The 26,944-nt window shown below is 34.7% G+C and overlaps 1 protein-coding gene across 1 annotated transcript in view; it reads right to left on the reverse strand.

Annotated features, from left to right (window-relative positions):
• Positions 1 to 26,944, reverse strand: part of LOC121368772 (FYVE, RhoGEF and PH domain-containing protein 1-like) — a 106,626-nt gene that overhangs the window by 13,592 nt on the left and 66,090 nt on the right. The window contains exons 6-17 of the mRNA XM_041493520.1: positions 25,681 to 25,829; positions 24,501 to 24,657; positions 23,116 to 23,203; positions 20,841 to 20,891; positions 19,587 to 19,645; positions 19,021 to 19,170; positions 17,994 to 18,077; positions 16,788 to 16,861; positions 15,366 to 15,399; positions 14,303 to 14,389; positions 11,642 to 11,770; positions 7,874 to 8,032 (exon numbers count right to left, since the gene is read on the reverse strand). Of these exons, the coding sequence (XP_041349454.1) occupies positions 7,874 to 8,032; positions 11,642 to 11,770; positions 14,303 to 14,389; positions 15,366 to 15,399; positions 16,788 to 16,861; positions 17,994 to 18,077; positions 19,021 to 19,170; positions 19,587 to 19,645; positions 20,841 to 20,891; positions 23,116 to 23,203; positions 24,501 to 24,657; positions 25,681 to 25,829 (1,221 nt within the window). The remainder of the gene's footprint in view (positions 1 to 7,873; positions 8,033 to 11,641; positions 11,771 to 14,302; positions 14,390 to 15,365; positions 15,400 to 16,787; positions 16,862 to 17,993; positions 18,078 to 19,020; positions 19,171 to 19,586; positions 19,646 to 20,840; positions 20,892 to 23,115; positions 23,204 to 24,500; positions 24,658 to 25,680; positions 25,830 to 26,944) is intronic.

The following is a 26,944-nucleotide window of genomic DNA, read 5'->3' on the forward strand; positions in this document are numbered from 1 at the left end:
CATTCCCTGAGAAAGAGTCAGACATAATGTTATGGTAGCTGGAAATAAAAGGAAAGAAAAAGAATATTTGTTTAACAACACCTTGGCACATTTTAAACTAAGGTTATTTGGAAGGAAGGAAATGTTTTATTTAACGACACTCAAAACATTTTATAGCAGCAAGCAATCTTTTATATGCACCATCCCACAGACAGGGTAGTACATACCACAACCATTTTATATGCCAGTCGTGGTCCACTGGCTGGAACGAGAAATACCCCAATGGGCCCACCGATGAAGGCTATTTGGTGTCTAACATATGGTTATTTCGATACTTAATCTAGAAAGTGTGAGGAAACCTACCCCCACAGATGAGCTACTCCTACTAAATATGCACTTTTCTACTGACAAGACAGTATATACCATGATCTGTGATACCCTAATTGTGGGTAACTGGTTGGGACAGGAAAAACCCAATAGCTACACTAAAGGGGGGGGGGGGGGAGGAGGGGTGTATGTGTGTCATTCTTACAACCAGAACACCTCAGGCATACAGATATCCCAGTTGTGGGGTATGTGGTTGGAACAGGAAGAAACCAAACCAAAGGAAATTTATCTTGTTAACCATTATACCCTAGATGAGGATTCTACAATCCAAACTCTGATGTGTCACCCTTAAGTGAAAATTGGTTTTGTTTTACGACACCACTAGAGCACATTGATTAATTAATCATTAGCTATTGGATGTCAAATATTTTTCGTAATTCAACAGAGAAAACCCCAGCCAGAACAGCACAGCCTTTGATATGGGGAGGGGGGAGGATGGATGGGAGAGGGGGAGCAAAAAATTAACCAAACTCAAATCTATAGAATTAAAAAAGAAATCCACTCTTGCCAGAAATGCTACACTTTTCATGGTGTAGGATGAAAAACAAGCCCAACAAATTTTCTTATCTTGTAAGTTCAAGGGCCACAATTGTGTAAATGGATAAATCGCATGAAAGTCAAACCATTTTTTGTTTTTGTGCATGTGAAATCAGTACATGATAATGCTATACACAAAATTTTAGCTATCTTAAGGCATTGTGGAAGAAAAAATATCTGAAAAAGTTTGTGGGATAGATGGACAGACAGAAAGACAGACAGAAGGATGGAGAAAAAAACCTATAGTTCCCTTCGGTTGGATTTGTAGGGGACAAATAAAGTGTACCAGAAAAGGAAAAACCTTTTTCATGTGTAGATCAAGGTTTATTGACATTCTTATAAAAACCTTTTAAATTGCTTTATCTAAATCTCAAAGAAAGTGGATGTTCCTGGCCTGTTTGACTATAACAGTTTTAAAAAACCTCAACTATAAACTAAAGTGTGTTTATGCTTGACCCATTTATAGACAGAGGGCCTACACACTCATTCACTGATCCTCACACAGTCAGGATATACTCCCCCATCTTCAAGGACATAAAACTTAATTTCACCATAAATATAAATTTGAACAAGCATTCTAGGAATACTGCTAAAACAATAAATTATAAGGCCCAACATATTTTCATATGTCCTAAGTTCAAGGGCCATAACTCTGTCAAAAATGGGTACATTGCCATGAAAGTGAAACTTGATCTGTAACTTCATGATAAAGCTATACACAAAATTTCAGCTCAATATCTAGAGACATTAAAAAACAACAACAACAGGAAAACAAATTTCTCCTACGTTCAAGGGCCATAACTCTGTCAAATATGGGTAAATCATGAAAATCAAAATTTCAGCTCAATATCTTGAGGCATTGCGAAAAAAAAGAGTCAGAAAGACTGTGTGAACAGACAGATAAATGGATACAAAACCTATAATCCCGTCCAACTGGACTCTAAATTCAATTTGTTATACTATTCAAGAACAAAAAACCCAAACTAATACAACATGAACTAACAAACTGACAAATATTTTTTTTTAAATCATCAAAACTATGTGGCATTACAGCACCCTGCATATTTAGAACTATTTAGCATGAAACAGAATTTTCAAGCCAAGTGAAAGCTATCTAATTCAGTCCTATGGGGAAGAAATCTTTTCTATGCATTTTCCCATAGACAGGATAGTGCATATATTAGTCTTTGACACACCAATCACTGAACATCAGTTGAAATGAAAAATAATCCAGTAAGTTCACTTGGGTAGATACACCTAGTTGTAATTCAGTTGTAAAAGGTCTACTACTACAGGCTTCAAATTCTCCTTAAAACCCAAAACTGATTACTTGAATATGCTGTGAATGGACATTTAAATAAATTTTAAAATAGCTTTTGCTTGATCCATAACAAATTGTCATCAGTACTTTATAAATATGGAAACCTTGAACCTTATTTCATTTAGTTCAGTCATGTTCTAATTTATCTTGGAATCCCAAAATGTCTTTAAAAGCAGCTAATGAGTTTATGAATGGGACCAAACTTTCTTCACTTAACTTGGCTGTCAGTTTAGAAAACAGATACAAATAAGTCTCATGCAGGGTTCAAGGTCAGGTAAGAATGGTGGAAAAGCAACCTGAAACGACACTGTTGAAAAAGAAGAAACTTAAGATGTGCAAGCTAGCTCACTGTAATGTAATACAGGAACTTACGATGTCTCTCTGCAACATTCTGCAGCATTTGCTAGCACCATGTTGCAACCATTTCATCTTATCTACATAATAAGCTTCATTTGTCATGGTGCCTTCCTGAGAATAACAAACTGTCAAAATTCCTTCAGTTTCCAGAAAACTGAAGTCATAATCTCTTTGACAGAAGAAACCTTTTGAATGTCTTCAGGAAAACTGATCAGCTACATGTATATAGTGTGCTTCCATCGCAACAATTTCACATAATAAGCCTCATTTATCATGGTGCTTTTCTGAGAGATTGTCAAAATTACTTCAGATTCCAAAAAATTGAAGTCATAATCTCTTTGACAGACAGCACTCTTTGAATTTCTTCACGTAAACTTATGAGCTATATAGTGTGTATAGTGTGCTTCCATAGCAAGCTGGGGGTTTATTGGGGGGGGGGGGGGGGGGGGGGGTGTTAGTGTTGTTTCTGAATCAAAATGATGTCCCCAAGTTAAAAATAATTTTGGATTTTCTTGAATTGCATTAAAAAAGTCTTGCCCTCTTTTGATCAACAGCCAACATTCTATGGATCCGTTGATCAGAAACTTTATTCATTTCTAAACTGGTTGTAATAACTAAATTTATTATCCACATGGCTCAACATAACCGAGTTAATAATAATCATATGAAGCACACGTGTAATAACAAGTGTAATGACGTAATATTGGGAAGTGATGTCATAACATGATGTTACTTCCCCAGGCCGAGCTCAGACTGTGCATTTGAAATATAATGCCATTTCATCGTCTCCTTCTAGTTGTGGTTGAAACATTTTGAATTTGGTCTTGCTATTCATAAAGAAAACAACAATAATAACATGGATAATAAAGAAATTATTACACTTGTGTGTGAGTCGTACTGATTTTACGAAACTCATCTCAGGATTCATGTATTACCCTCGCTCTCACTCGGGCAATACAAAAATCCTGACACTCGTTTCGTAAAATCAGTACGACACACAAGCTTGTATAATAATCTCCATGTACAGTACTCATACTTTACTTCATTGTATTTGCAATTTGTCTTCACAAAAATATCCTCAGTACTTTTATAACATATTAAGAATGACCTTAATTAATAAAGCCTGACTGGTGTCCATGATGTTGACCTTTACTTTTAAAAAATTAATATACTATTAAGTCAGCAGATTTTAAATACCATTGAGCATTGAAATACATGCGAGAAATTCAAAAATATATCCATAAACTTCAGATGTTGCAGAGTCGAAATGACAAATGTATGAATAAGGCTTAAAAGCCACAGCATATCTTTTTTTTTTTGCAGATATATAAACATACATAAACAAAATATCAAAAGCTTTAATAAGAGAAGAAGAAAATAAAGGAAGCAAAACGAAGTGACAAAGAGACAAAGGAAAATAAAAATGTTATTTATTTACATATTTTTGTTTGTTAGTACATAAATATAAACAAGTGGCAAGCCAGTACATATAAAAATAACAAAACAAAGCAAGATTATATGAAACCCTTACAAAACATTTGCCTCTGTCAACTTCAATGTTTATTAATGAAATTCAGATTTTAAACTTATTCTTTATGTTCAATTTCATGATTAAATTAATGGGATTTATTTTCAACATTAATTCATGATTCAAATTCGACATTTCTTCAGACATTAATTCATGAATAGAATTCATCATTATGCATGAGGTTTATATTCATTTTCAATGCATGACATACAAATTCAACATTTATTCATGAAATTAAGGTTTGTCTGTTATTTCTTTTACGTTCATTGGGATATGAGCAAAGAAAATCATCCGCAAACTGTGTGAATCGACGAAGCTGTTTATACACATAAGTTTGCAGATGATTTGCTTTTTTCATACCCAGATGAATGTAAAAGAAATAACAGCCAATCCTTATACATAATTAAATTTGAATCATAATTACTAATAATAACACTAAAAGTTCATATTTTATTTAGAATTATTTTTTGTTTCGATACAATAACACTCAATAAAATAAAGTACCAATATAAAGTGACTTCATTAGGTATGACGTTACATGACATTACTTTTACTTTCATCAAGAAATGAACAAATTCGTGTTGCTACCAATGGGATGACATTAAATTTCAATGAATGTAATGGAAATTTAATTATTTTAGATACATGATAAATTCATAAGATTCAAATTCAATATTTATTCGTGAGATTTAGATTCGACATTAATTTACAATTCAAATTCAACATTTATTCATGAGACTGACATTTGTTTTAAATCATGACTTTATTAAATTATAATTGAGATAATTAAGATTTAATTTAGGACATTCACATTCAACATTTGTTAATGAGATTGAAAAAGTTAAAGTTTGTTTTGTTTCAAGGGATCTTTTATATGCACTATCCCAGACAGGATAGCACATACCACGGCCTTTGGTATACCAGTCATGGTGCACTGGCTGCAACGAGAAATAGCCCAATGGGTCCACCGATGGGGATCGATCCCAAACCTACCACACATCAAGCAAGTGCTTTACCACTGAGCTATGTCCTGCCCCTTTGATGAGATTGAAATTTAGAGGCAGAATTCAACAAAGCATACTACAGTAAAGTACACTTAAAATGAATATGCTTAGAACGAACTATCGCATAGAACGAACTGATCGTAAAGTCCCGTTTTATCTCCCTATACATTAATAACCAACTTATGCAAATATGTACAATGAACTACTGCTATAACAAACTTAACTATCATGGTCCCATCCGGTTCATTATAAAAGTACTTTGCAGAGTTTCTGCCAGCACGTAAAACTTTTTTTTGCATAGTTTTTGTTTTGAGTTAACCTTTTGACAAAATCAATTACCCTTATCATTACTTTCTGATTTTCTTACCCTAAACTTAACCCATTTTCTTTCTAGGGGAGGCTCCCCATACCCCCAGTTGAGAATGGTTGCATTCAATTCCATCGCACCATACCCCAAAATGTCTTTCTGGTAGAAACACTGCTTTACTGTATATAGTAGTCAGAAACTGAAATCTTGAACTGCCAGGTCTTAAGGGTCATTCACAGTTATCATCGTTTACACAAATTGTACCCTTAGAGGCGAGTTAATGCCAGGTGTGTGTGTGTCTTAATTAATGCCAGTGCATGCTTTTAAAAAGGAAAGAAAACAAATCAACATTTTTGATATATGATTTTATATGGGGTTGGTCAAGAATGAAAGTGATGTAACCAAAATGTGCATGCTGTGTACACTTGTGAAAATATGTTGACAATTGTTAATGGCTTTCAGTTTAAGTAAGAATTTATTTTATTTATGCCAGACAACACAGATACATGTATGCTCTGTTTGGGTATGCTCAAAAATGGAAATTTCTGAGTTGTTGACTTGTAAGTATAAATTGATTGTGTTCTGGTGCACTTGTAACAAAGTTCTTGTTCCATCAATGACAAATTTGATTATTTTTATTGACACAACCGAGCACCAACATTTTTTTTTTTTAATCGAGGTTAACCAAATATTGACTCAAATTTTGAAAAGATCATATTGGAAAAGAATATATAAATTTATTTTTATAAATCAAGCAATTTTTTTATATTTTATTTAACAGTTAAAATTGTTCTGCTATAAAAAATGAATTAAATTAATCAATCAGTCAATCATACTGAATCAGCTGAACAAAGTTAATTGTCTTTTAAATTTGCTACAAACTGTGGAATTAAAATCACTGTGGATATTGGCACAATTTGAAAATTTGTTTTTAAATAAATAATAACAAACAAGAATTTATAATAAAGATTTAAGAAAAAAATGCAATGACACCAATTCTTTTACAGAACTACTAAAATTCCCAAGTCAATTAAGCTTTTATATATTTTAACTCTTTGTAAACAAGACCATTTTGCACCAAGAAAATCTGCCATTTATTTTCCACCTTTCCATCCAAGATTATTCTGCACCTTTTTTTCCCTTTCTGGTGATGACATTGACTAGACATGTTTCCAAATTAGCAAATGTTGTTGGCAATTGATGAAAATCCACAAATGCCACAATATGAATAACGAGATAAAATGAAGTGATATGATTGTCTGACATGTTGTGATCATTGGAAAATCATATTATATGCAGAGATGTCAACCCTAGTTATGAGTGCCATAGGAATCCAGGCCTTCAAAAATAGGAATCCCCCCCCCCCCCCCCCCCCCCCCCCCCCCCCCCCCCCCCAATAGGAATGTTATCAGTGATGGCTCAGGAGCACGTTTTTCAACATTTTGGTAAAATCACGTTCAAGGCCATACCCAATTGGCAAACATTGGGGCTGTTCGGAAGATCAGTTGCTAGACTAGTTTATTCTATATCGCCATGCTTGCTATACTCACTATTCAGAATCCGTAAGTTTAAAGAACAAGGCAGGAAACCATTCTACGATTGTTGACGGTGAAAATGGAAAAAGTTCCATTTCTTCTGGTGTTAACAACATTTGTGCCTTCCAAAATACGATCTGACACTAAATATGCGAAATTACGATTTTCTTTCTAAAAATTGGAATTTCGAACAAGACAATCGTAATAGGGTAATCTATGCTTGAAATTCATAATGATTCCGCCAAATTCATAATGGTTGGCATCTCTGTTATATGTCATCATGAATCTGTGCCTTTTTCACTTCATGTTTGTATTTACCATAATTTGACATTCAGTATCTGATGTAGTTTTTGTGCTGGGGTGTCGTTAAACATTCATTCATTCTGTGCCTTCACTATATTTTATGGATGTTGAATTGAAAAAAAAAACCATTTGTCATTTTAAAAAGGGCATTTCAAACAATCATTTGTGTGTGTGTGTGTGTGTGTGCGGGTGTAGATGCGTGTGTTTGTGATTCTGTATGTATGTATGTGTGTGTGTGTGTGTGTGTGTGTCTGTGCGTGTCTGTGTGTATGTCTGTATGTGTGTGTGTGTGTCTGTGTGTGTATGTGTCTGTGTGTGTCTGTGTATGTATGTGTGTGTGTCTGTGTGTGTGTGTGTGTGTGTGTGTGTGTGTGTGTGTGTGTGTGTGTGCATGTCATGTGACCCCCATTGACCATACCCCTGGATCCACCAATCTTACAAATTGAAAATACGAGCTACGGAGTATTTTGGATGCTATATTTTCAAGTCAGAAGTTGTCAAAACAGTAATTATGAGCACATTCCACAAGCCAAGAAGTAGCCAAAGACAAAACACAAAATGCTGCTGTCTGTACTGATCTAAACAATGCAGTCCTCCGCTGCAGATCTAACAAACCTGTAAGATGCCGTTTCCAGGTTTAGTCGTTCCTTTGTGGGACGACTCGTTGTCCTCCGATGCATGGACCAACACAGAGTAGCATTTCGTGCACACTCGATCCAGTTTGTTATCTAGATACGCCAGCGGAGCACTGCGGCAACACTTGTTACATATAACCTGAAAGATAATCATAAATTCATGGTTCGTGTATTTTAATTTTTAAACATTTATTATAATCATTTTGTAACCTGAAAGATAATCAACAATTCATGGTTCGTGTATTTAAATTTTTAAACATTTATTATAATCATTTTGTTACCTGAAAGATAATCAACAATTTATGGTTCGTGTATTTTAATTTTTAAACATTTATTATAATCATTTTGTTTTAATAAATGTTTGATTAGAATGAGCAGAAATACTTTGAGAAGGAGAGTATGGCATGAGTGGAAAGAATTAGGTGGGAGATTGTTTTATAGTTATTTTTACTTATACATGTATCTAATTAAGCTGTCCCAGGAACACACTTCAGCTTTCTGGGCTGTCTGTCCGGAACAGTGGGTTAACTGTTAGTTGTTAGTGAGAAATAAGTTGGTGTAGAGGCCTTACATCTACCCATTGAATCATGATAACTCGCTCTGGGTGGGAGCCGGTACCGAGATGTGAACCCAATACCTACCGGCCTTACATCCGATGGCTTCACCACTACACCACCGAGGCTAATGTTATAAAAGAAAAATTGTGGAATCTTAACTATTTTCATGTAACTTAAAAGGTGGTTAACTGAATAACAATTATTATAAATAAAACCCTCCAGCTTTTAAAAAATAAACACATGGCAAAGAAACAAATATTTTGTTAAGAAATGTGGCAAATCTATAGAAGATGAATGGTAAAAAATACTTCTATGTCAGTATACAGTAGAGCCTATGCTGGCTTCTGAGCTATTTTGGTACATTGTATGATGCATGTACATGGTACAAGAAACTTGAAATGCTAGTTTAATTAAAATCTGATTTTACTGACCACTCCGACTTCATGTCTCTATCAGTAGTTCCAGCCAATGCTGACATCTACCCACAGAACATGGCATTACATTCATGTAGATGAAATTGATTATTCCTTTGTCATAAGAACAATAGTAAACAAGCATTCTGAGAGTACTGCTAAAGCAATGCATGTCCCCTACCGGATACCCAAAAATACATATCTCTGAAATTCAAGGGCTGTAACTCTGTGAAAAAAAGGGTAAATTGCCATAAAAGTTAATTAAGGTCTCACTACACAGATCACTTCCGGGTGACAGTTCATTCATCACGGTCCACTATAGTTCCTAATTGGGACACATGTTATGGGTCACATATTCACTTCTAGCAAATGGTGAAGAATTAAAACAATATGTATGTTTAATGGTAAGCCTTCTGGCTGTATTTTGCCCATGTTATTTTGTAATATTGTGCATCGACCTTTTGGGACATGGGTATATAGCGCAAGTGACAGCCGGAGTGAATCGGTTAATGAACCACCTATTCGGACCGGTACTACAGCCAGATGCGGTCATATAGCAAAAAATTGAGACGGAAATGTTCTCAGTTTTGGAGTGAAAATAAATGCTTAAATAATGTATGTTTACAATGGTGTATGTCGTTAGTGCCAACGAGAACCCGTTCTATGGGCAATCTTCGCTTGAAGTTGGGCAGTTTAACATGGGTTTCAATGGCAGATGACATCTGTGTAGTAAGACCTAAACTTGATCTGTAACAGTACATGATAAAGCTCTATATATATATAAAATTAATCTCAATGTCTTCAGGCATTGCAAAATAAAAGTCCGGAAAACAAATTTCAAAGCTGAACAAAGTTAAAGGCCATAACTCTGTGAAAATTTTGTAAACTGCCACAAACGTAAAACTTGATCTGTAACAGAACATGATAAAGTTATGTAAAAAATTTCAGCTCAATATCTCGAGACATTGCCAAAAAAACAAAACCGGAGAATTTTTTTTACATCTCCTAAGTTCAAGGGCCATAAGTCAAAACTGATCTGTAACAGAACATGATAAAGCTATACACAAAAGTTCAGCTCAATATCTCGATGCATTGTGAAAAAAACCCCATCCAGAAAACTATATGTGGGACAGATGGGTGAAAAAACAGACAGACAGACAGACAGAAGGGCGGAGATGAAACTGGGCTGTCTGTCAGATTTGTGTCTAGGATAGTGGATTAGTTAGTCATTAGTGGTTAGTGAGAGAGAGAAGAGGGTTTATTGGCCTTATACACCTATCCATTGAGCCCTTAAAAACTAGCTCTAGGTGGAAGCCGGCACCGGGTTGCGAACCCTGCACCTACCAGCATGTAGTCCAATGGCTTAACCACTGCGCCACCAAGGCTAGTGAGATGAAACCTATAGTCCCCGCGGGTTGGACCAGTAGGGGACTAATAAATCTGCTCACCCTGATCAATGGTAAATTTCAACAGGGTTATCTCCCTTAAAACATCACAAACATTGTAAGTACATGTAAGCGAAACATAACAAACTTTTCCATCCTCTCTCATATAACTATCTGCTACAAGTCCTTGTGGTATTTGACCTAACTCTTTAAATTTCAATCCCAAGCTGCGATAAACACTCAAAATATAACATTATTTAGTTTAAAATGGATCCAAACAATTATTAAAAATTTGGAAAATTTGGAAATTCTGAAACCAAATTAATTCAAGTTTCAGTTAGCTCAACAAATTTGAAAAAACAATAAGGTGGCTCTTTAAAGAAATAAACTAGCCAACTTCCTACAATTTGCATATGGTGAACCGACTGCCATTAAAACATGTTTTCAACTAATAACTAAAACTACTAGATACATTTTGTTTAGACCATCAGTGTCCATATATTCAGTGTGTTTTTGGTCGTTCTAATATTTGTAGTGGTCCAAACTGTATTTTACCCAAGTAATAATTTCGCAACTTCGAAAAAATATTATGATATAATATTTCTGAGTTATTACAAACATCCAAGGTTGATCAGTAACACACTGGATAATCTAAATACAAATTGTAACTAATATGTCATTTAATTTAGCCGTTAAAAGGGCTTGGTTAGTCGGAAACAACAACTTTACAATGGCAGAAAACTTAGGGCAGTCTCTTTAAAGCCAGATTATTTTATTTTATCCTGCAACCTCCGTTTCTGCCGACAGAATGATGATGATAAACAAAGTCATATCCGTATAGTAGCAGAAAGATATAAGCAGATATCTGACGTCATTAACTAGTTATTCTCTATTTATTACCCATATGGGCTCAAATATATGGGGTAATATTTGTTTGATCTCTGCACAGTGTGCAGATTGCTTCTACTGATTGGCTCATTTTGACTGATTTGTTTCATAAACATGAAATGGTATATTTTCATAAGCAGTGGCTTAAGTAGTATAAACAAAATATTATTTTCTAATGCAACCATAGTCGTATTATTTTGTACTGTAAACATTTGACTGTAAAAAGATCACCGTCACTCATATTTATGTCATGTAATGCGTGTGAGATTACATGACGTAATGGCTGATGGCTTTGTTGTAGACCGCAGAGGAATTTTTACATTAAAAATCAGTTAAAATGGGTAATAAAGAGAATAACCAACTTGCTACAAGGCGTTACAAATTATCTGGCCCTTGTGAATGAATGTTGTAAAACCTGAGCCATTGGGACATTCACTCAGGACAGATAATTAATAATTCCTCGTAGCTCGTTAGTCAATTCTCTAAATGGTGAGAGTCAGTTTACCCAGCCACAGGCCCGGCAGTGGTGACGCCTTCTGAGAGTTGAGAATCCCTTGTCACAAACCATACAGTACGTCGCCTGGTCATCAGCCACCCACTGTGGTGCACGTGTACCCAGCCAGGAGTCCGAAGGCTGAACAATAGTCAAAATAAAAACATTACTAACACATCAAGGCAAGTTGGAAAGCTGAACAATAGTCAAAATAAAAGCATTACCAACACATCAAGGCAAGAGTCAGAAAGCTGAACAATAGTCAAAATAAAAACATTACCACCTCATCACTACAACATTCAGTTTGAGCTATTCCACAATTGATCATTTAATGAATAGACATTGGAAGCAGAAGGATGAAGACGGTACTGGTACCCCCACTAACTCTGAAGATTATAGATTATGACATTGAAAGACACATTATCTAACCCCCACCCACCCCGAAAGCCAAATTAATATGTAACTGCCCTCTCCCCTCCAGTTGCTGGCATCTTCACTTAGATGTATTTTATGCTTTGGGGGGGGGGGGGGGGGGGGGGGCTCTCTTGTTTTTTATCATGATGGGTATACATTAAAGGTGCAGACTCTAGTTTCAGCCCATAAACATGGACACTAAGTTTAGTTAATCAATAAACCTGCAACACACATTTGGATAAGGTTATAACATAGAGAAGCTAAAGTGTGTGAAGTTTAAACAGGGAAATACAGTCTAAAACTAACTAGTGTTTGTCTCACTAACCACTACTGTCTGTTTCTTTAACCTGCCTCCAACCACCATGCATTTGATCAATTTTATTTTCAAAACCGTTATTCTTTTAAATAAATTACATGTATGTCCTAAAAAATGAATCATAGCTCATGGACTAATATTTTGTTAGTCATATTCAAAGAGGAAAGAAAAAGAAATGTTTTATTTAACGACACACTCAACACATTTTATTTACGGTTATATGGCGTCAGACATATGGCTAAGGACCACACAGATTTTGAGAGGAAACCCGCTGTCACCACTACATGAGCTACTCTTTCTGATTAGCAGCAAGTGATCTTTTATTTGCGCTTCCCACAGGCAGGATAGCACAAACCATGGCCTTTGTTGAACCAGTTATGGATCACTGGTCGGTGCAAGTGGTTTACACCTACCCATTGAGCCTTGTTGAGCACTCACTCAGGGTTTGGAGTCAGTATCTGGATTGAAAATCCCATGCCTCGACTGGGATCCGAACCCAGTACCTACCAGCCTGTAGACCGATGGCCTAACCACGATGCCACCGAGGCCGGTATATATTCAAAGAGGAGTACATGTTTAATGACACTGCACAACATTGTAAACTAAGACTATTTGGTGTCTGACATATATGGTTATTTTAACACAAAGTCTATGTGACAGAAAGCCACAGCTACTACAATAGCTAGTCCCACAAAACAGGTCAGGTCATGTCAGGTCAGGGCTCTGTTCAGTCAGACGGAACAGAAAAACGTCCGTTAGACTGGTTTATGCGCTTCATGTTAAACCAAATGGCCACGTCGGAAACCAATCATATACTCTAGTTCACTGGTCATAGGGTTTAATGTGCACATTCAGAGCAAGCTGTTGTAATGCACGCCTGTCATGGCCACAGGTGTCGATTTACACCGGCTCTTTTGTCTGGGACAGAAAAGCCCACGAAACAGCAGCAAGGAGTGTTTTATACAAACTTTACCACAGGCAAGAAAAAATGCTTTATTTAACAATGCGCTCATATTTTTATTCATGGTTATATATAGTATAGCATCAGACACATGGCTAAGGACCATATACATAATGAAAGAGGAAACCAAACTACCACCACTCTATGGGCTATTATTTTCGATTTGAATGTTTTTTTATGCAGGATAATACACAACATGGCCTATGTTACACAAGTTGTGGAGCACTGGCTGAAACGAGAAATAGGCAGCGATGCACATAGGCAGCGATGCACATAGGCAGCGATGCACATAGGCAGCGATGCACATACTACAGTCACAGAGCAGTGGTTGGGACACGAAAGGCTCATCAAAAGGAAAAATTTGTTTTTGTTTAATGACACCACTAGAGCACAATGATTTAATAATCATCGGCTATTGGATGTCAAACATTTGGTAATTCTGACATATAGTCTTACAGAGGAAACCCACTACTTTTTTTCCGTTAATAGCAAGGGATCTGTTATAAGCACCATCTCACAGACAGGATAACACATACCAACTACATTTTTCCATTAATAACAAGGGATCTGTTATATGCATCATCCCACAGACAGGATAACACATACCACAACCTTTGATATACCAATCTTGGTGCACTGGCTGGATGAAGAAATGGCTCAATGGGCCCACTAACGGGGATTGATCCCACACCAACTGCCAAGCCCATCAAGCGAGTGCTTTACCACATGGGCTACATCCTGCCCCTCCCATCAAAAGTAGGTCGTGGCAATGTGGTTATTATAGAATACGACACACCACCATCACAAGTTTTACTTGCATGCAAGATACAGACGGATAATGCCATACTAAAAAAAAAACATGTCAAAGATGGGCATATAAAGACTGATGGATCGACCGATGGTAATCTATCCTCAGGTAAGCAAAAAACATGGGAACATGAAATGGTTTGAAATAGTTTGAATAATTACATGTTAAACTTACCAATGGCTCAGAGTTTTGTGTCAGTTCTTTTCTGCTTTTCAACAACTGCTTTTTGTACTCAAGGTCAAGAATTGCTTGATTTATTGACTGAAAGAAAGATAATAAAAATGAAGAAATGTCACACACATATATCTGACTTCCTAGTTAATTCAAATATGTAACCAACAAGTACAAATGTGACCACACACTGAATTTACCAAACTGTAATCTCACTTTAATTAAATTAAAGGAAAAAGAAAGCAATATTTATGGTTATTTTGACATTTGGTTGTTTATAATAAAAAACCCTGCTACCAAACCAAAATCCTGCAAGGGATCTCATATATGCACTTTGCCATAGATGGGACAATACATACCATGGCCTTTGATGTACCAGTCGTGGGGCACTGGTTGGGATGGGCTAAAATAAAAACCAGAGTCCATCGAGGGTAATTGCATGGTCCTATGACCCATCGAACCTCAGGCGAACACTCTACCATTAAGCTATATCCTTACCTTCATTAACTCTGACAGTGATTAAATAGACACCCAGTCTCATCCACCCAATGTTTACACGTATGTACTGCATGCACACCCCAAAAATTAACAAATAAAGATTATTATACGAGCTTGTGTATCGTACTGATTTTACGAAACAAGTGTCAGGATTTTTGCGAGAGCGAGGGTAGTACATGAATCCTGACACGAGTTTGGTAAAATCAGTATGACTCACACGCAAGTGTAATAATTTCTTTATTATCCATATTATTATTGTTGTTGTCTTTATGAATAATAAGACCCAACTCAAAATGTTTCAGCCGCATCTAGAAGGAGACTGTGAAATTACGTCATATTTCAAATGCACAGACTGAGCTAGGACTGGAGAAGTAATGTCATGTTATGACGTCGCTTTCCAATATTACGTCATTACACTTGTTATTACACATGTGCTTCGTATGATTATTATGAACTCGGTTATGTTGAACCATATGGATAATAATAGCCCATTGTAACCTGATGCCCTATTCCCAATGTGTTTTTTTCAAAATAATAGCAATAAAAAAACAAATCAAGTGATACCAACCTCTTTCCAATTTGATTTTTCACCAGCTTGATTCCTAAAAAATAAAATAACTACAATTACATAGGAAAACCATTTTTAAAGGATCCTGAAATACATGTATCTTTTTATAGTTTGACAAATATATTTATTATTTTATCCAGATTTAATATTTTCTTAATTAACTAAGTATTAAAATTTGCATGCAATTTGTTTTCTGTTAAGACAATATTTTAATTCCAACTTACTCAATTTGTAACATACTATAACGTAACACCAACATACATGTACTCATTTTAATAAGTAACCCTATACTTCACATGCAATATATTTAATTACAAAAGTACTTATAAGCCAACTTACTCATGTTAATCAGTATTAAACATGCAATTTCCTTGGCTTCAAAAGTATTTTATGTTAAACATTCTCAATTCATAAAGTATTTCACAAATAATGATTTTTAGTTCAGAATGACCTTCATTTTTTATTAATTCAGAAAGTATATCACATGCAATTTCCTTGGCTTCAAAAGTATTTTATGTTAAACATTCTCAATTCATAAAGTATTTCACAAATAATGATTTTTAGTTCAGAATGACCTTCATTTTTTATTAATTCAGAAAGTATATCACATGCAATTTCCTTGGCTTCAAAAGTATTTTATGTTAAACATTCTCAATTCATAAAGTATTTCACAAATAATGATTTTTAGTTCAGAATGACCTTCATTTTTTATTAATTCAGAAAGTATATCATATGCAATTTCCTTGGCTTCAAAAGTATTTTATGTTAAACATTCTCAATTCATAAAGTATTTCACAAATAATGATTTTTAGTTCAGAATGACCTTCATTTTTTATTAATTCAGAAAGTATATCACATGCAATTTCCTTGGCTTCAAAAGTATTTTATGTTAAACATTCTCAATTCATAAAGTATTTCACAAATAATGATTTTTAGTTCAGAATGACCTTCATTTTTTTATTAATTCAGAAAGTATATCACATGCAATTTCCTTGGCTTCAAAAGTATTTTATGTTAAACATTCTCAATTCATAAAGTATTTCACAAATAATGATTTTTAGTTCAGAATGACCTTCATTTTTTTATTAATTCAGAAAGTATATCACATGCAATTTCCTTGGCTTCAAAAGTATTTTATGTTAAACATTCTCAATTCATAAAGTATTTCACAAATAATGATTTTTAGTTCAGAATGACCTTCATTTTTTTATTAATTCAGAAAGTATATCACATGCAATTTCCTTGGCTTCAAAAGTATTTTATGTTAAACATTCTCAATTCATAAAGTATTTCACAAATAATGATTTTTAGTTCAGAATGACCTTCATTTTTTTATTAATTCAGAAAGTATATCACATGCAATTTTCTCAATTCATAAAGAACTTCAAATAGCCTTCAACCAAAATATCATATACAGCTTACTCCAGATCAAGCATCTCTATAACTTTTTGCTTGCTTTCAACACAGAAGGAATTTGGATTTTCACCTGATTTCATCTGAAAGATTAACAATAATGACAATATTTCAATATTTATAGACGTCTACATTTGAATCTGACAATGTCACAATAATGAAAAAATGTCAATATTTATAGACCTTTACATTTGAATCTGACAATGTCACAATAATGAGAATATTTCTATATTTATAAACCTCTACCATCGAATCTGAAAATGTTACAATAATGAGAATATTTCACTATTTATAGACCTCTACATTTGAATCTGACAATATAAAATTAATGAGAATATTTCAATATTTATAGACCTCTATATTAAGAAAATAATAAAGTTTAAACAAATTACTTGCTATATTTAACCCAACTGAAATGTCAAATAATAATCAGCTCAATTCCTTTTTTTCTATAGAATATTTTCTTGGTCTCCAACACAATTTTCTTTTAAGAATAATTTTCTGTTTTAATTAACACCTGATCCACTTACTTCTAAAACGGTGAGTCAGATTGCAAAAGACCAGACCATTTTTTTTTTTTTATGACAAAAATATTTAAAAAGTGTACCGTCATGGTAACAAGACATACTCTCAGAAATTTAGAACACAGATATATGCCAAGTTGTGACAACATCAAATTTAGTACTATGGGCCCATATTTTCGAAGCTATCTTAGCACTACGAAATCGTAAAACCATTGTAAACTGTGACGTCACAAGTCACTACGGTATATGGAATGTGCTGTAGTGACGTCATAGCCGACAATGGTTTTACGATTTCGTAGTGTAAGATAGCTTCGAAAATCTCTACCAAGGTATTGTAGGAACCTGATTTAAGTAGCCTTTGGTCATAATGCGCTGAATTTACGCAGCCTGTTTTTCTCAAACGCTAGTATTTAAGCATTGTAAATGTATGTAGTTACATAAACATGCAGTCTTTATAAATTCGGCCCAATGTGAAAAAATTTTTCACCTTTCTTTCAAAATGTGCTGGATCTATTGCTGAAAAGAGGAGAAAATTAAAAACAACCCCTGAGGCAGATGTAAACATGGCCACATCTCCTTTTACGCCCAAATTTAGATTCGATGTAGAAAAGTGCTGTATGCCCTATTTTAAAGCCTTATTGAAGCACAGAAAAAAAACCCAGCCACAGTGAATCTATTTAATGTTTTCTACCTTCATGCCATCAATGTCCAGCTGTGACCTAACTTTATATGTTTTCAACAAGAGTTCACTGCAAATCAACAACATGTCGTTGAACTGAAAGAAAAGATGAAGAAATAATACACCCACCTGACATCTTAGCCAATTATATCTACTCTAACATTCAAAAGCATCAACAGAACAGGAGAATAACTACCTAATGCTTCAACAAAACACAAATTCATGCTGAGGTGGGTTTTCGCTGATATTACTGTTGAGAAGTTCATACACAATTTAGAAGGCAAAATTCCAGCTCTTTTTAAATACTGTTCACTCACTGTAAAATTTGCATTCACCACATTAAGTTGGTAACAGTTGGTGTCATAAATTTCCATCAGTATTCGTAACAGCATATCTAACAAATTTCAATATTTGTGATAAAATGCTGTTGACTTGTAAAAACTTGATAATACCAGCTGACAAATTAAGGAATTAAAAAACAAATTGAACTTGAGGAAGGTAAATTTTAATATTTATCATTGGAAATATGCAATTCTAGAAGAAAGGAATAAAATAATAATACAGTAAAGTACACTTAGAATGAACACACTTATAACAAACTACTGTATAGAACGAAGTGGTTGTAATGTCCTGTTTTTTCTCACTAGAGCATAGATAGTGTATTCACCGTTTTTCTATTACCGGCTACTGATGATAAAACAAAACAACCGTGGCGCATGAATGAATGAATGTTTACCCCTAGCACAAAAATATACATCGGTTATTGGGTGTCATAAAGAGGTAAATATATGGAAATATTATTTATACAATTATGTAAAAACACAGCTGTGTGTAAAAGTACAATACAAAACAAATATCAAGGTAAGTATCTTTTAAAATTTGGTATAGAAATTAAAGTTCCCCACCTCTGCTATACATACAAGAAAGAAAACAAATGAAAGAAAATGCATGATATTCCTCAAATCTAGTTTTAAAATTTGACATTTTTTGGCAATTCCAGAAAGGCACCATTTTGAATACACATTTAATGTAAACCTACTAAAAATAGATATCTGATTTGTTTTTCTCCACTTCTGGCTGATATTTTGGTGACTGGTCCCTCACAAAGCAGTTCTCTGGTCGGGTTGATGAAATCAACATGGATCCCTCGTAACCGTTGATGGATTTCAAGAAGTTTTTTAAACTTTTCCTGTAAAGTATCGAAATGTTATTAAAATTATTTTAATTTCATCACACTGCAACAATTATGGCAATTGGGGGGGGATTGTTGGGGGTGGGGGGTGTCATGACAGCTGCCTTCCTCCCCCTCCCCCGTCTTGTATGCTTATGACATTATATCTAGGGTTTTTTATAACTTGTCTAATTTATTTTCTATGTAATTTTCTAAATTATTTTCTACACAAAGTGTCGTAATAAAAAATATTACTCTCATCATTGTCAGTAAATTCAAATTTGTAAAAAAATTATTACTCCAACTTTGTCAGTGAATTTACTGACATCTTCAAGAAAAAAAAGGTAACTCAATTTGTGAGTTTTGTCTTCTTATCAATAATTTACAAGCATATTAATACAGTGAAAAGATTAGAATCATGAAAAACAACTCACTATCTTCCTCATGGCTTCACTGGAATGTTTCGTGGCTGTGGTGACTAATTCAAGAGCAACTGAAAAATAAAAAAAAGCTTGAAAAATAATGACAAATTTACAGAAGTATATTGGGGGGGGGGGGGGGGTCACATTGTACATTTACTGGAGGATGAGGCATGGATTAACAGCTACATACAGTAAAAGGCACGATTCAAATTTTGTGCTGATTATGCAACATCCTAATTTCCTTTCATTTCAACTTATTTTCGTGCTTATATCCAATCGAGGTTCAAGCACGTTGTCCTCGACACACACACCTCAGCTATCTGGGCTGTCTGTCAAGGGACCCATTTCACTAAACATCGTAAGTTTACGTCTGCTACTAGCAGTTACACCGGTCATGTGTTTACACGTGTTTGGCATTAATTTCATGCAAAAAATTACATCATTATGGAAGCTGCAGTATTTTAAAGATAAAAGAAAATGAAATATGTGTTCTTCTAACTATATTTGTTGGAACTATAATAGTAATAAGAATTGTGGGTTAGTTGTACATTTATGCTTACGTGCAAAACTAGGCGTACAATGTTTTGTGAAATAGGGCCCAGGACAGTGGGTTAGTTGTACATTTATGCTTACGTGCAAAACTAGGCGTACAATGTTTTGTGAAATAGGGCCCAGGACAGTGGGTTAGTTGTTAGTTGTTAGTGGTTAGTGAGAGAGACGATGGTATAGTGGTCTTAAACCTACCCACCGAGTCGTTAAACTCGCTCCGGGTACGAGCCGGTACTGGGCGTCGAACACAGTACATACCAGCCTTATATCCGATGGCTTAACCACGACACCGAAGCCATCCTAATGCCGACCTCGCTGTTTAAAGGGAACTATATATCTCTCTTGCATATCACTTTCCGGAGACAAGTTCAAGGACAGTATTGGCCATGGTCATCGTCATAGGGTTTATAACATGCATATTCAGATCAAGCTGTTGTAGTGCATGCCTGTCATGGGCACAGGTGTCGACTTCTGCTAGCTCCTACACCCAAAACAGCGAAAGTAATTTTTTTTAGCTCCCAATAAAATGTGACTTTATATGGTATCGATATATGGTTATGATGCTACCTTAATATATAGACTGCTCCCCAGCAATACTATTACAATATTGCAATAGTAAAAATTATTTTGATAGTAATTCCTAGTGTGAACAATTATAATGCATTTCAGGGTATTGCCTGATGTGAAAATTGAGAAAAAAAAGATAAAAGTTTTTACCTTTTGAATCCCGATGATCTTGCGAGTCTTGTGGTATGTGTTTAATATAGTCTGAAATACACAAAGAACAAGGTCATTAACTTGATCAGTTACATTATCGGTCATCTTAAGCCTATAGTCTGTCCCATCCACTTACGAAAATGTTTTTTGTAAATAATTTTAGTTTTGTTTCACGTAAGAAGAAAAGAAAAAGTGTTTTAGAAATAAAAAATACAATTATTGCATCCAATTAAGAAAACAATTGGCTCAGAAATAAATAACTTGTAGTTTATTCCATAGCATGAAAAAGGGCGTTCCCTGTGGGACGGACTATAGATCACATTATTTGACATGACTCAACACTGTAGGTCATGTCGCATCATGAGCCAAGACCCACTCACACTATACAGTGGAACCTCTTAAAACCGGACCCTCTGTAAACCGGAATCCCCCCAAACCGGACATTTTTCACAAAACTTAACCTCTCTAAACCGGATATCTCTTGAAACTGAACATTTTACTTGGTCCTGAGAGTGTCCGGTTTAGAGGAGTTTCACTGTACAACTGAAGTCATGTCAAATACCGTCGGGTTGACTAAAAATCAGTTGCAGATGACTGGTTTTTCAATACACACTATACGACGTGACTCGACTCAACTCATGATTCAACATTGAGTCATATGATGTGATCTATTGGCTTTAATCTCACTCTGATTGATATCCCATTTTATTACCACTCAATTCTAGTGTGTCCCATCCTACTACCAAAATTGTTTTTTGTAAATAATTTCAGTTTAGTTTGACAAAAGTAAAAGTAAAGGTGTTTTGGAAATAACAAAAAAAAAAACCCACCTATATTTGTGTGCAATTTAGAAAACAATCATCACAAAAATAAATTACTTGTAGTAAATTCCATAGTGTGAAAAAAGGCGTCACTTGTGGGACGGACTAGGCCTATAGGTGACTAAATTTTCATGTTGACGCAACTTTTCTTCATGAAGAGTTATTCCAACTTTATTATTGTAGTCATATCCAATTAAGCTTGGTAAACATTTTTCTGGGCAACACACCTCAGACTGTATGCATGTCCAGAACAGTGGTTAGTTGGTGTTAAATGAGAAAAGGTCAGTGTAGTGGAGATACACCTACCCACCTGAGTGGGAGCCAGTCCCATGGTACGAACCCAGTCTACCAACCTTGCTGGTCATTTGACTTAAAGTTACAGTTTTTTTGTTTAACAACACCACTAAAGTACATTGAATTATTAATCATCTGCTATTGGATGTTAAACATGTGGTAATTTGAAATTTAGTCTTAGAGAGGAAACCCGCTACATTTTTCCATTAGTTAGCAAGGGATCATTTATTATATGCATCATCCCACAGACAGGATAACACATACCACGGCCTTTGTTATACCAGTCATGATACACTGGCTGGAACGAGAAAAAGCCCAATGTGTCCACTGATGGGGATCAATCCCAAACTGACTGCGCATCGGGTAGGTACTTCACCTTCAATCCTTGATAGACTTATAGTCACTCTGTTTATTTGCCTGTATCAAATTAATGTTCAGGCATGTCTGCCCAGGTGAAACTTTTTACATCGCCAGTGGCTGAATGCATTATCACTAATTTATGTCAAATTTACCCAATCTGTGTTTTGATTGGTGCAATTAATAAAAGGTGGTCCCAGGGATAATAACAGGATAAAGCAAAAACCTATTTCAAAAACCTTTTGAGGTTTTTTTCAAAAATCAATATGATATGGTGAATAGCTTGATGTAAGACAAATTCATCATCCATTAAAGGCTTTTGTAGGAGATATTGCTGGCTCTATAATTTGTGATATTCCCTGCAATATTCTCCTAGGAGATATCGCTTCTTATAATCTTGATTGGTCAAATTTTAATCACAAAACATTATTTTGTTACGTCACTATGTATGTTTCAGCACTAAACCTATCATTCTGCTAGTTAATGAGTCTACCACTTTCAAATATAGTGACATTCAATCCACATTACTGACATTCTTTACAATTGTCGAAAAATTTAAAGAATGATAATGGATAATAAAAAGAATACTCCCCTCGTGTCTTGTGATATCATAATTTATCAGCACTCGTTGATAAAAATATAAAATTCCTCGGCAAGCCTCGGATTTCATACTTTTATTAACTCGTGCTGATAAATTATGATATCACAAGACACGAGGGGAGTATCCTCTATATATTCAATGATACATGAAAGATTATTGAAAAAGGACAGGTACGTTTTAAGAAATATGAAATATTTTGGACCTTTCAACAACATTTCGTATCTAGGCACTCTCTGAATGGGTTCCAGCATGTGGTGTTGCAACGTCAGACTTCCACACTCTGGTTCTTTCTAAAATTACACACAGAAAACTTTTATTACCAATTTTATTATACAGATTGAAATATAATTACTACTGCTATTGTAGATTAATATTTGTTTGGTTAATTAAACTTCTTCAAAATCACACCTTTTGAATTTCACTAAAAGACAGGTACTTAATACAGGTACTCAAATCACACAGACTATTACTTCAATAATTATTTGATTAAACATGTTCTATAAGAAAAATAAGGATTTTTTTCAATGTATTAAAATTAGTAAACTATTTAGTTAGCCACACAGGTCTATTATTTGACATACAAAAACATGTATATGTAATAACAATTTATAAAATCATATGCTTCTTTAACTTAAAAGTACAGCAGTAACCTTTTACATGGGAATATTCAGGGCTGGAAGTACATGTAGGATATGTCCTGAATCGGTGTCTGGATATATGACATACTTGACTTATATATGATATGACCTATATTTATCTGGGCTGCATTCAAACAGACCGATCGGAAAAACATCCGCTAGACTAGTTTAGGCGCCTCACGTTAAACCAAATGGCCACGTCGGAAACCAATCAAATAGTTCGCGAACACTAGTGAAATGTTTGCTGGCTGAACTTAGGGTCATATTTAATTAATTATAGCCGTGAATTTGACATATATTTACCTGCATTTCATTGATTATAGCCATGAATCTGACCTATATTTACCTGTATTTCATTGATTATGGCCGTGAATCTGACCGTGAATCTGACCTATATTTACCTGTATTTCATTGATTATGGCCGTGAATCTGACCTATATTTACCTGTATATCATTGATTATGGCCGTGAATCTGACCTATATTTACCTGTATATCATTGATTATGGCCGTGAATCTGACCTATATTTACCTGTATATCATTGATTATGGCCGTGAATCTGACCTATATTTACCTGTATTTCATTGATTATGGCCGTGAATCTGACCTATATTTACCTGCATTTCATTGATTATGGCCGTGAATCTGACCTATATTTACCTGCATTTCATTGATTATAGCCGTGAATTTGACCTGTATTTCATTGATTATAGCCGTGAATGTGACCTATATTTACCTGTATTTCATTGATTATAGCTGTGAATTTGACCTATATTTACCTGTATTTCATTAATTATAATCATGAATTTATCTATATTTACCTGTATTTCATTAATTATAGCTGTGAATTTGACCTGTATTTACCTGTATTTCATTGCTTATAGCCATGAATCCGACCTATATTTACCTGTATTTCATTGATTATGGCCATGAATTTGACCTGCATTTACCTGTATTTCATTGATTATAGCCGTGAATTTCTTAGATTTTTGCTGCCACGTGTTTATCAGATTCATAGAACAGTCAAAGTTTTTCACATAGTCTGTATACAGTTTCAGAAATGGTGCATTTTTCTTCATCAGGTCTCCTATATATGGCTTACTGCTCCTACAATCACAAAACAGAACAAGAGTAGTCAAAGAAAAACATTTCAAGAAATAACCAAATTACAAATCTGCTCAAGCAATCTGTATTAAGCAGCCACCTATCTTAAAGGTTAACTTCATAATAAAGTTATGAACTATAAGCCATGCAGTTTAAATTTACTAGATTTTCGTGCTGTTTCCTTTTAAATTCACAAGGCATTTGTTGTTAGATTCTTAACTGGCTGGATTCATTTCAGCAATGCCAGACAATATTAATTATTATCTTCATTTAATGGTATATTAATTATCAATTACTTAATTAATACTGTGTCAATATAATAATTTATTTTATCTCATTCTGACCTCTAAAAAAAAAAGAAAGAACATGTAATACAAAAGGATTTCAAACATTTGGAAATTTTGATGTATATAGTCTAGCTTAGAGGGAAACCCAAAACATTTCTCCATTAGCAGCAAGGGATATTTTATATGTACCATTCCACTGACAGGATAGCACATACCACAGCCTTCCCTCCTGCCCCGGAATTGGTCACTGGCGAAGTCAGAGGCTAAGTCCGAGGTGGGCATGCCTGAAACTCTGTGGATATAAGCACGTAAATAGAGTTCCCATCCCATACCACAGCCATTGATATACCAACTGTTGTGCACTGGCTGGAACCAGAAATAGCCCAGGCCGAGGGGATCAATCCTACATCAAACGTACATCAGGTGAGCACTTTGCCACTGATTTACATGCCTTTCGTGTAGCAATTAACCACCCTCCTCAATATGTTTTCATACAGTGGTCTGTCATTGGTTTACATGCCTTTCGTGTAGCAATTAACCACCCTCCTCAATATGTTTTCATAGAGTGGTCTGTCATTGGTTGACTACGTGTCAGAATTACCAAATGTTTGACATCCAATAGCTGATGATTCATAAACAATCAATGTGCTCAAGTGGTGTCGTTAAACAAAATATTTATTTGTAACGATTTCTGCTGCTGATACCCCCCCCCACCTCTCTGCTCTACTGTGATAGTTACCAATTCTTCATCCTGTCCTCGAGCTGTGGAAGCAGGAAGTCGTGGTGGAACTGGTAAATACTTTCGATGCTTAGGAACATCTTCGTGATCACTTCGTCAGGAATGAAGTTCTCCTGTCGGTTCCTCATCGTAATTTTAAAATGGAAAACCTGAAACAAACATTAGAGCACTGACTTAAAAACAGTATTATTAGTTATCACATAGGATATGTTCAGGTGGCCATTGTTTGTGGTAGCATGCTATAGACCGGTATTTGAGGCCCTTACGTTAAATCAATGTGATAGAATGGAATATGTTTGAAACCAGTCAAAAAGTTTATGAATACTCCTCAACACTTTGGTAAGTAGGTAGGTAGGTAGGTAACTAGTTTAACATGGCTTCAAACACGCTTAACACTTTGACTCACTGTGGAATTTTTGAGTGACCCAAATTTTATAGAAAATATTATACTAGAGTAAAGAAACAAGTTCTATAATAGATCAATGTTTATAAACAGACAGTTGTAATTATGGAAATAGCTACCTTTTTATCAGGGCCATTTTAGTTGTAATATTTTCAAGTTACTAAATAGGATACTGTTAAATTAAAACTTTAATTGAACTTGTTTTAATTATTCAGTAGTTACAGTTACATAAATTCTAGGGGAGTTCACAGGGAGTATTCCATCAAACATTTTAGAATGTTACTTAGATGTTCTGAAATGCAATTTTCTGCATTTTACAAGTAAAATTAAATCAAATGCCAGTAATATATTTAAGTGCCTGAATAATGAAGATTCAATTAATGATTGTCTGTTATTTCTTTTACATTCATCAGAGTATGAACAAAAGAAATCATCTGCAAACTGCATGAATCGCCGAAGCCGTTCTTACAAAAGTTTGCAGATTATTGGTTTTGGTTCATACCCAGATGAATGTAAAAGAAATAACAGACTATACTTATAATTAAATTTCAAACATATTTACTAATAATAACACTAAAAGTTAAAATTTAATTTCGAATTATCTTTTGGTTCTTAAACAATAATGCTCAGTAAGACAAACTACCAATTTATAAAGTGACGAGAAATGTACAAACTCGCATTGCTAAGTCTGGACCAATAGGATAACGTTAAATTGAAATGAATGTAACGGAAATTTAATTATGTTTCGAATTTTTTTTTCAAATTTTTATTATTATTCATAATTACCTAGTACTAGCACAACAACAATGCTATACGACCCTGAGTCATAACCTCCACTGCAGAATTATCTCCCCTTGCTGG

Source organism: Gigantopelta aegis, chromosome 3 (assembly GCF_016097555.1).
Source record: "Gigantopelta aegis isolate Gae_Host chromosome 3, Gae_host_genome, whole genome shotgun sequence".
Classification (NCBI taxonomy): Eukaryota; Metazoa; Mollusca; class Gastropoda; order Neomphalida; family Peltospiridae; genus Gigantopelta; species Gigantopelta aegis.